The following is a 10,965-nucleotide window of genomic DNA, read 5'->3' as shown; positions in this document are numbered from 1 at the left end:
GACTTCTCTGGGCACAAAATTTAGATTCAACTTGGAGCCAGAGAATCGACCTACAGACCAGGAAAAAAACCCAAAATGGGACAAAAATAGAATAAAAACTGCCAGTTATGGGATTAATCAGTTTTCAATGCATTGTAAGTCAATGGAGATTCGACCTATAAACTTTTCGACTTGCAGCCACCGTTCCAATACGGATTAATTCCGTAAGTAGAGGGTCCACTGTAGTACACCTTTACCATTGGCCATGCTCACCACAGCCAACAGGAACTGAAGCCCTACATCCTGTTTTCTCGTTCTGTTCTCCTGCACACGCCGAACAGAAATGCACAATGTGCAACCATGTTTGCTCATTGCCCTGGATTATACATGGGATGGTCTCTGTTATCGGTGCTGTATCTAAAGAGTTATTGCTTGGGATGATTGCTTCCTTAAAATGACTAATTTCTTGTTATAAACATTTCTAATGAGTTAATAACATCAATTTCTTTTGCACAAAAAAGTCTAAAAATCATCCCCAACCCCCAGATAACACTTCTGAAATAACAAGTATTAGAAATAAAATATTACCTAAGCAAAAATCTGACTATTAACATAATTGTCCGTAAATGCCACTGTGTTGTTCCTCCTCACTCAACAGAGAGAGCGAAATAGTAACCATAGGCACCGCACCCCACCCTCTGAAGTGAATAAAACAGATGGGGGGGTGACAGGGCAAGGTGGAGATGTCACAGCCAAAGGCCTGTTTGCCCATGGTCGACCACACAGTAAAATTACAGTGGCTGCTCTTACCTACTCAAAAATGAGGAAAAACCCATTCCACCAAGAAATGACAGATAGGGGATACAGATACAGATACTGTGTACGGAATGCTATCAATGGACACTTAAAGTGCAGTCTCAAAAACTGCTGCACATGAAATAAAAGTCTAGCACGTTTCCCCACGAGGAAAAAGCAGAACAAAGAGTGCCGTTTATATGCCGGCTCATAGTACTTAAAGTACACTCTGTGTGGTTTACAATTCAATTATGCAGGCTACACATTGTGTGCCCCCCCCCGGGGCAAACAAGCTGGGTATTCATTTTACTGACCTCGGAAGGACAGAAGGCTGAGTGAACCTTGAGTCGGCTACCTGGGATTGAACCTCAGGTCGTGAGCATAGTTTTGGCTGCTGTGCTGCAGTTCAACCACAGCAGAAGACAGAATCTGGCCACCTACTGTTTAGTCTACTGCCCAACTAAGGCTAACTACTGAAGGGCAGCTTCAAAGTTATTTTTACGTTTCTTCTTAGGATGTTATCTTTAAGCATTATAAAACATGCCGGGAAATTATGACGGCAGCCTCCAGATCCGCTCTTAGAGCCACCCTTTTCTTCCTGAATAGAGTGCATGCACTTTAACTAGGCAGAGCATCCTCAACTTTCCTTGTCCCTCAACAGCAGCGTATTATCAATGCTCCATTGCATCTGGCTGCAGTGCCTGGAAAAATTCCTTTTCTTGAATATAACTCCCAGAATTTCCCCACCAGGAATGCTGGGAGTTGTGGTTCGAAGAGTTAACCCAAAGTATGCAGCCAAATTCCAGCAGGAAGGAGGAAATCACTTCCTTGTATCACATAGGTAGAACCTTAAGACCAGTTTCTCTGGACAAAATTAAGTAGTATTACTTGATGCCCAAGGCAGTTCACTTCGTAGCCTTGGGAGGGGCTATTAGGTGTCCCAATACAAGGGGAGAAATGCTGTGCTTTGTGGAAGAAACAGTAAAGAAGAATTAATTTACAAGTGAAGAGACCTCTTCAAACTCAGCCCACATGAAGGAAATTCTGTTGAGTTTGTGTGGCCTGGGACAAGCTGTACACTCACCTAGCAAAAAGCCATGATAGACCATTTCTGAGCGCCCTCTATCTAGAAAGTCTTAAAGAGGGTCACCATAAGTCAGAACTGATTTCATATCACACTATTGTTATTATCTATATGACTTCTTTAACAGATTTTGTCATACACTCATATTTGAAAGGTATTAATTGGGGCGGGCAGAAGAATGCTTCTTCATCATTTCAGGCCTGTTAGACACTTCCGGCCAATTGAAATGTATTTTAAAAATTATTTTTCAAAGGGTATCTATTTTGCAAAACAGCCAATTGATGCCCAAACAACTTGTAGAATTGCTACATTTTATGTCTTTGCTAGGTTGCTTGTATGATTTGGCCGCATGAGTAGATGACACAAGGATCTAGTTCTATAGGTATGGTTTCAATCCCCTGGATAGTGAAGAAAAGGGTCCAGAGATTTAGCAGAATCACAAAAGACAGCATTTAAAGCTCACATGCACACGTCTACAGTGGGGATACCTCCTTAAATGACAGATTCAACTGCAAAGCAGCTAAGAGGAATTTAACAAGAGTTCAACTATGTATCCGTAGGCTTGAATAAGGACAAAAGATTTTTTATCACACTACATATGATGAAACCAGATCACTGGATATTTGTGTTATATCCCAACTACTGTTTGTAAATGACCACTACTGTATTAAGGTGATGATTACTCCTTGCATTTTGATACACTCTGATTTCAATGATTTCACCCATACATGCATGTCTATAATAATGCATCCACTGAGGCAACAACCCATCCATCTGGTAGAGTGGACTACACTCTGCAAGAGCTTGTGCCAAATAAAATTTATTAGTCTTCAAGGTGCCACCAGATTTTCTCATTGTTGCTCCTTCTAGAAAAGAAACCATATAAAAGCTTTCCGTGCCCCCCTTCATGACATAAGAAAAAGTTCAAGCCTCCCACATGATTTAACTAAGACGGATACAGTCAAATAGTAGATCCCATGATTTTCTGGTACCAGTTAACAGAAAACACTCTTCTTTTTTTTTGCAGTGGGAGTGATAGACAAGTTGAAGGCCAGCGGTTAGCAATCAGCAAAATGACTTTCTTGGATGTCCCGAAGGTCAAGTCCTGCAACTTCTTCTGGGCTAAGGCAAGTGATGTTGTTGTAGGCATATACAGGGGCATCCCCTTCCATGATAGATTGTGTGTAACGTAGAACCACGTTGGGATGCTGCAGAGCGAAATCTCTGAGTTCTTTCAGGGAGCAGTTACACTGCCATTTGTTCCCTTCCAACCAAAGTTGGATGAGGGTAGGTGAAGATCTTAGCCAATTCATAGGGAAGGTTCTTAGTGAATTGTTCCTGACGTTCAGATATTCCAGTTTTGAAAAAGACTGGAAGATGTTGCTGTCCAAGGTTTCCAGACAGTTGTTTGAGAGATCAAGCCAGGACAGGCGCAGAAGCGGGGCAAAGGCTTCAGGAGAGATTTCCAGCAACTGATTGGAAGAAAGAAGAAGGTATTCTAAGTTCTGGAGACCTGCAAATGGATTAGAAGAAAGTCGGCTCAGCTGGTTATGTTTCAGATCCAGGTCGAGAAGATCACGCAGATTGCTGAGGCTGTGGTCTTCAATCACAGAGATTGTGTTGTGTTGCAGAAAGAGCCTCCGTAAGCTGGAAAGATCTGAAAACATTTGGGATCTGATCCTACTGAGGCAGCTGTTTTCCAAGTGGAGGCTATGCAATTGGCTAAGCCCCCTGAAGGTGAAATCCGGAATGGTCATGAGGCAATTCCCAGAAAGGTTCATCACGGCCACCTTAGAAAGCCCAAGGAATGCTCCAGCCCGGATCTCTTGAATGCGGTTGTCATTTAGAGCAAGGACCTCCAGTTGACCCAGCTTGTCAAATCCCCTTTCCAGCAAACCTCGGATGGCATTGTTTCCTAGTTGCAGTTCCTCTAGTGACAAAAGATCTTTGAATATTCTTGGGCCCAGGGCTGTGATAGAATTGCTGGAGAGACGTAAAACACGCAGGCCTGAAAGTCCCATGAACGTATCTTCAAAAAGTGTGGTGAGGCGATTCTGTGACAGATCCAACCATCTCAGTGACTTCATTCCCACAAAGGCTCGTGGGGCAATGGCATTGATCTGGTTATGATTCAGATAGAGCTTCTGGAGTTTCTGAAGCCTGGTGAAGATGTTGCCTTTAATGCCCTTGAGTGAATTTCCACTGAGGTCCAATTCTCTCAATTCACTGAGGCTGTAGAACAGCTGATGCTGCAGATAGTGTAGCTTGTTCCCAGCCAGGATTAATTCCCTTAAGTTGGGTAGACTGTGAAACACTTTGTCTGGTAGGACCACCAAGGAGTTCCAGCCGAGGTTCAAATACCAGAGGTTACAAAGTCCAGCGAAGATGCCTTCTTCAATCTTGTTGAATTGGTTGTTGTTAAGATGAAGCGAAGCCAGGTTCTGCAGATGGAAGAAGATGTTTGGTGCCAACGACTTCAACTGGTTGCGTTCAAGGAGCAAGGAGTATAATCCTTCCAAGCCGTGGAAGGCCTGTTGTTCAATACTTCTCAACTGACTACCCTGCAGATTGAGAAATTCCAGAGCAGAGAAATTTCTGAAAGCCAGAGCTGGCAAGGAAGTGAAATTGTTGCCATCCAGCCACAACATCCTTACCGCTCTAGGTACATTTTCAGGCAGGCTTGTGAGCTTCCGCAAGCTGCAGTAGACACTCAGTTCATCGTTCCAGTCATCAAAACTACAGATGCATGGGCTGGGACACTTGAGGTTTCCGGGACTGGTGTGTTCATTGTTGGCTTCTATTTCAAGCTGCTGAGAATTCGCTGCCCATGTCCAGATGAGGGTCAACATCAGTACCACTTCTGTTTGACAAATAATGTTTAAAAAGCTGTCAAACCAAGTCAAATAAGCAGGGGTGGTTTTAATAATGCACATCGCTCTTGAACAATTTAAGCATAATAAAAAGTCATGGTCAGTGCGCCTATGCAGAGGCTTGCACTCCGTAAGGCAGTGGTCCCCAACCTTGGGCCTCCAGATGTTCTTGGACCTCAACTCCCAGAAATCCTGGCCAGCAGAGGTGGTGGTGAAGGCTTCTGGGAGTTGTAGTCCAAGAACATCTGGAGGTGCAAGGTTGGGGACCACTGCCGTAAGGGACTCAGTGTTGATATCAAGACAGCCATTCTCCCTGCTATCTTCTCTGTTCCCACATCCTCCCTAAGCATGTCAGCAGTGGGAAGAGCAAGGATGGGGACTTGAGTTATGGGACTTGCCGTCAATTGGACTCAAGTCACACCAGTGACTTGACTCAAGTTCAGCTCAGTTTTTTCCCCAATGACTTGGACTTGGCTTGTGGCTCTGACATCCACCTACACACCCACCCCTACTTTTTTTTGGGGGGGGGGTTGCTTTTAATAGGGGCTCAGACTTAGGGCTGAAGACATGGACTTGGGACTCGGACGCAAAGACTTGCCAACATCCCTGGGTAAGAGAAATTAGTAAGCATCTCTTTCACCTTGTTCTTTTCCATGGGGCAACGAGATGAGCTGAGCAGAGGGAGAAGGCGATCATATGGGGAATAGTAACGTTTCCCCTGCTAGCCTTTAGTAGTGTTGGGAAAAAAACAACAGGCATTGTTCCTCAAGAAACAGTTGGGTTTTCTTATACTCCTTAAGGTCAAGGGAGGAGAAACTCTTTCAGCCTGAGGGTCAATTTCAGAAAAGCTAACAACCCAAAGAAAAAGAGTATATAAGAATAATTTTTCTTAAAGTTCTTCCTACCAATAGCTAAGCCTTAGTAGGGGGAGAAATTACGAAGTCTGAAAAACGACGAAGCAGCTATGTCACCAGACAGGCAATGCCCGCAAGCTCAGAAGTGCAAACTTGAGCCCCTGGACCTGAGATTTCTCATATCTGCTTTAGGTTAAGTGAGGAAAATTGGTCTAGTTTCAAAGCTAAGATAACTCGTAGCACATATTGGAGACAGCCAGTTCTACTATTTTATTAGGGATGTAAGGGGTGTGCAGATAAAAAAGCAGGCATGATCTTATCATAGTCATACATAGAGAAAACCTATTGAAGTCAATCACTACAGATGATACTAAAGAGGTCTCGAGAATAGCAGTGTGGCTTGGGCGTTGAAAGTCCTACGTTAAATTCCTGGGATAAAATTATAATGATGATGACGAAGTAGCATTCGCTGCTCTTTCCTTGGGGAGCAGAGGCAATAGCTATAACTCCAAAATGCTTAATTCATCTCTCAATATGTGACAAGTTTCCTGTAAATTATAAAGGATGACAGGTTCCCATTAATTCCCTAAAAACAATAAATTATGTTTATTGTTCCTACCTTCAGAAGTTTTTGTTTGTTGTTTTCATGATTTAAAAAAAAAAAGAGTTTGAACACATGGGTGGGAAACCACAAAGGCAGTCATGAAAGAGGATGTGGGGTATCCACCCCACTGCCCTGAAAATTCCACAACATGGTCTTTGTGCTATGCGAGGAGGTGCTGACAAGTATTGAGCCAGAAAAAACAAATTGAGCTAGGAAGCTGTAAATTTCAGGGAGTATTGGCCTACACAAAAGCAGCAAAATCAGGGAGCTGGACAGGGGAGAGATTGTATTTGTCTTCAGGGTGGAAGGGATGGTCACTCTCGAATAGGCCTCCTCAGCTATACTAGATGCGGTTCCAAGTTCTCCATACAGAGCACATTACCATAGTCTCTCGAGACTGTAGGATGCCTAACTAAATTGGCCTATTTGTCTATATTCAATGGTGTAAAAATCAACTACCTATGATTTTAATTTATCTTTCATTTTTTGGTCCAAAGTGAACATGGCAGCACCTCCAGAAAAGTTCAAGGTGGAAGAGCATAGGACCATAACCGAGTTCCTGTTTCTCCAAGGGAAAGGTGTGAAGCAGATTCATGATGAAATGTCACAAACTACGGGTGACAGCGGCCCTTCATATGTAACAGTTAAACGTTGGGTTGTCAATTTAAAAACTGGCCATTTCGGTGTTGAAAGTGAGAAACCCAGTGGAAGGCCTGTTTCTGTCTCTGTGCCTGCAAATGTGAAAGCCATCCATGACATGATCATGGAGGACTGCCGAATATCAGCCAAAAATATTGCTACATAGCTGGGAATATCACGTGAGAAAGTTGGTGCCATTATCCACAACAACTTGGAAATGAGAAAGATGGCAGCAAAGTGGATCTCCAAACTTTTGACAACCAAACAAAAGAGGAAACGTGTGGAGTCATCAGTGGCTGTTTTGGAACATTTTGCAAGATTTCCTGGGCAAACCGGTAGCTGGTGATGAGACATGGATCTACTGTTATGATCCTGAGACAAAGGAACAGTCTAAGGAATGGAGGCACAGTGGTTCCCCCAGGCCAAAGAAGTTCCGAGTGCAAAAGTCGGTGCAGACGCAAATGGCAACAGTTTTTTGGGATAAGAAGGGAGTTCTGCTGGTGGACTACCTCCAACAGGGTTCAGCCATCAATGCAAAATATTGCTGTGCTTTATTGACGAAGTTGAGGCAAAACATCAAGGAAAAACATTGAGGAAAGCTCTCCAAAGGTGTCATCCTGTTGCATGACAACACCTCATCACACACTGCAGGTGAAACAATGGCAAAACTGACCTCCTTAGGCTATAAAGGGATGCCCCATCCACCTTATTTTCCTGACCTGACTCCTTCTATCATCTGTTCCCCAAACTCAAAAAACACCTAAAGGGACAACGATTTGGGAGTGTTCTGGAGGCATCTAATGCTGCAAATGAGTGGTTACACCAGCAGTCAGAAGAATTTTATTTGCAGGGACTTAAGAAGCTGCAGGACAGATGTTGCAAGTGCATTGATTTCCTGGGGGAATGTGTAGAATAGTGTGGCAGTTACAGCTTCCTAGCTCAATTTTTTTTTCTAGGTAAGGCTCAATACTTGTCAGCACCCCCTCGTAAAAATCTCTATTTGGAGACACTTTTCATTAAGTCTACTTACAATTCAAAAATTCACAGGTTTGTTTTTCTTAACAGAGACTTTACGGAGCAAGCAAGGGGGAATTGCTATTTAATGCAGCCAATAAAAGACTACTTAATATTTTGTTCTAATTTCCACAAGAGCCCACCCTCTTTTGCAGGCTGGCATGGGGGCACCCAGTTTATGCACAGGTATAAAGCTGAATCCTACCGCTTTAAAGAAATACACCAAAATGCCATTTAGACCTGTTCTTCCCTCTTACCTTTCCTCATTCTCTTGCTTGCTTCTGCAAAAAATGTGGAAAGTCAAAGTTCTGTGCAGCAACCTCAGGCGTGCTCTGCTCTTTGCATTCCCCACACACACTGCTAATGTAGCAATACAGGAAGAATCACCTTGATGCTTGTCCAGCTGTCCCTGTTAGGTTGTTGTTAACCCATCACTGACTGGTCAATTGCATCTGAGTGGTCAACACAGACTATTTACCAATTTACGGTAGAACAGCGTGGGCAAAGTGCAGGTGTTGGATGCAAACCTCAGACACTGTGGACTCCCAAGTCCCTGCAGATGTTGCTTAGTTAATAAGCCCCACAAGGCAAACCACAACAGCCCCCCCCAAAAAAAGGAATGCTGGAGATTGCCATACAATAACAACTGGAGGGCTGCACTGTGTCCCCCATTGTTGCAGAATAGCAGCAGGAGAGTGCAGTTATCCTCGTGTCCTGTTTGTGGGCATCTCAGAAACATCTAGTTTTGCCTCGCGTCCTTCTAAGGAGAAAGGCATGGTAAAAATATATTAAATAAATAAAATAAATAAATAGTTGGCTACTGTGGGAAATAAAATGGTGGACTGGATAAGACCAGGGCAAAAAGGACTTGGTAATCTGTAGATGTCCAGATATTGGATTCCACCACCCATCATTTTCTATCAGCCTGGGTAATGATGTCATTAACATCTGGAGGGCTATAGGATTCCCAGAAGGAGAACAATCTTTTATCTGTCAGAATTCTTGTGAAAGAAAATCATGCAAATCAGGCTAGGATGGCCATGTGTCATATTCCATATTGTAGAGGACCATGCTTGAAGGTATGCTCTTTTGACTTGTATCCTCACACTATCATATCCTCATTTTCAATTTTGGTTGGTTGGTTGGTTGGTTGGTTGGTTGGTTGGTTGGTTGGTTGGTTGGTTGGTTGGTTGGTTGGTTGGTTGGTTGGTTGGTTGGTTGGTTGGTTGGTTGGTTGGTTGGTTGGTTGGTTGGTTTGGCTGGCTGGCTGGCTGGCTGGTTGATTGGCTGGCTGCTTGTTTGTTTGTTTGTTTGTTTGTTCACTTGCTCGCTTGCTCACTTGCTCGCTTGCTTTAATATGCTGTCTTTCTCCTCATAAGAGACTCAAGGCAGCTTATAGTCAACCTTACCTCTAGACAAGGTTTGGTTCGCCAGTTGCCATTGGGCTGAAGCTCCCAGCTTTGCTCCGCATTGGATGTGCTGCTTAGGACTGATAAAGAGTTTCAGTCCAACACCAACTGGCAAGCTGCCCAAATGACTCAGAGGCTCTTTCATAGAGGAAACTTTCACAGCCCTATTGGGAGCTGCTGAGGGTTTAGTCCTGGGGACGCTCTGCATGCAAAGAAATGGCTTGCAATGAACAGCATCAGCCTGAGGTCCTAAGCTGTCTGTGTCAGTGTAGGTGCTGATATTGCCCCGGTTGCTGCCAAAACCCTGTATTATTCCAGGTAGAGAATACTCAGAAGTGGTTCGCCATTCCCTTGTTCTGGGGGCTCCCTGGGACTGTGCAGCTTGCCCAAGGCTACCTAGGCTGGCTCTACTCATCGGAGGCACAGTGGGGAATTGAACTCCCAACCTCTGGCTCTACAGTCAGAGACCTATACCACTGAGTTATCCAGCCAACTGAATTAAAACACAGTCCTCTCTAAAGGAAAAATGCTCACCTGGATTTGAGCAAGAAGGAAGTTACGGTAGAAAAGGAGACATTGGGGAGAGGGAGGTTGACCAGTGACCCTCACACCCCCAAACCAAATATCCTCTTTATTTAATTTAGATTCCCACCTCCCCTTTTTTAGCCTTCTGTTCTTGGAAATTATAGATCAAACAGGAGAAATGAGAAAGACACACAATCTCACAGGCGCCAAGTACATATTGACACAAGTTGTAATAAGCCAAAGCCCTAAAAAAAAAAGACCTGACTCAGCAGAGACCTTCGAGCCAAGAAGTGCAGAACTTTTAATTTCATTACGAATTCAAAAAGATTTCTGCATTTATATCAATAGACGCATCTATTGCAGGCATGTGCATTTTTGTTATTGTTGGGGCTCTCAAATGTTGGTAAATAGAATGCACATGGTTTTTCTACGTTCCAACTGCACTTTAGGAATTGGAGGTAGCCTCCTAACCCTTTTTTCTGTTCTCAGAATGGCTGTGGTGCAGCATTGTTGTTGTTGTTGTTGTTGTTGTTGTTGTTGTTGTTGTTGTTGTTGTTGTTGTTGTTGTTGTTGTTGTTGTTATGTGCAGTCTAGTCACCGCCAACCTATGATGACCTTGTGAATTAGGACCTCCAAAATTTCCTGTCCTCAACAGCTCTGATCATCTCCTGAAAACTCACAGCTCTGGTTTCCTTCAGGGCAATATTGCCATGGGTCAGACCTGGCCAAAATGCGGCCCTCCAGATGTTAGTAAAGGTAAAGGTTCCCCTTGACATTTTTAGTCCAGTCGTGTTTGACTCTAGGGGGCAGTGTTCATCCCGCTTTTCAAGCCGTAGAGCCAGCCCTTGTCCAAAGACAGTTTCCATTGCCACGTGGCCAGCGTGACTAGGGAATGCCGTTTTACCTTCCCACCAAGGTGGTACCTATTCATCTACTCGCATTTGCATGCTTTTGAACTGCTAGGTTGGCAAGGAGCAGGGACAAAGCAATGGGAGCTCACTTCGTCACGTGGATTCGATCTTAAGACTGCTGGTCTTCTGACCCTGCAGCACAGGCTTCTGTGGTTTAGCCCGCAGCGCCACCACGTCCCTTTCTCAGCATAACCCCACCCTCAATTAATCATAGGCATCCTTCAGTCTTGAGAGACTATGGTGACATGCTCTGAATCGAGGAGTGTCCTCTCCAGAGCATG

General features: G+C 44.0%; 1 protein-coding gene across 1 annotated transcript; it reads right to left on the bottom strand.

The window, feature by feature from the left end:
- Positions 1-2,662: 2,662 nt before the first annotated feature.
- Positions 2,663-8,868, bottom strand: IGFALS (insulin like growth factor binding protein acid labile subunit). The gene is made up of 2 exons (XM_020807807.3): positions 8,097-8,868; positions 2,663-4,718 (listed from the first exon to the last, which is right to left on the bottom strand). Exons 1-2 carry the CDS (start codon positions 8,104-8,106, stop codon positions 2,917-2,919), a joined length of 1,812 nt encoding a protein of 603 aa, XP_020663466.3. The 5' UTR covers positions 8,107-8,868; the 3' UTR covers positions 2,663-2,916.
- Between the last annotated feature and the right edge of the window lie 2,097 nt (positions 8,869-10,965).

Source organism: Pogona vitticeps, chromosome 13 (genome assembly GCF_051106095.1).
Source record: "Pogona vitticeps strain Pit_001003342236 chromosome 13, PviZW2.1, whole genome shotgun sequence".
NCBI lineage: Eukaryota > Metazoa > Chordata > Lepidosauria > Squamata > Agamidae > Pogona > Pogona vitticeps.
The sequence above is the reverse complement of the archived record's forward strand: the minus strand, read 5'-3'. Positions and strand labels throughout refer to the sequence as shown.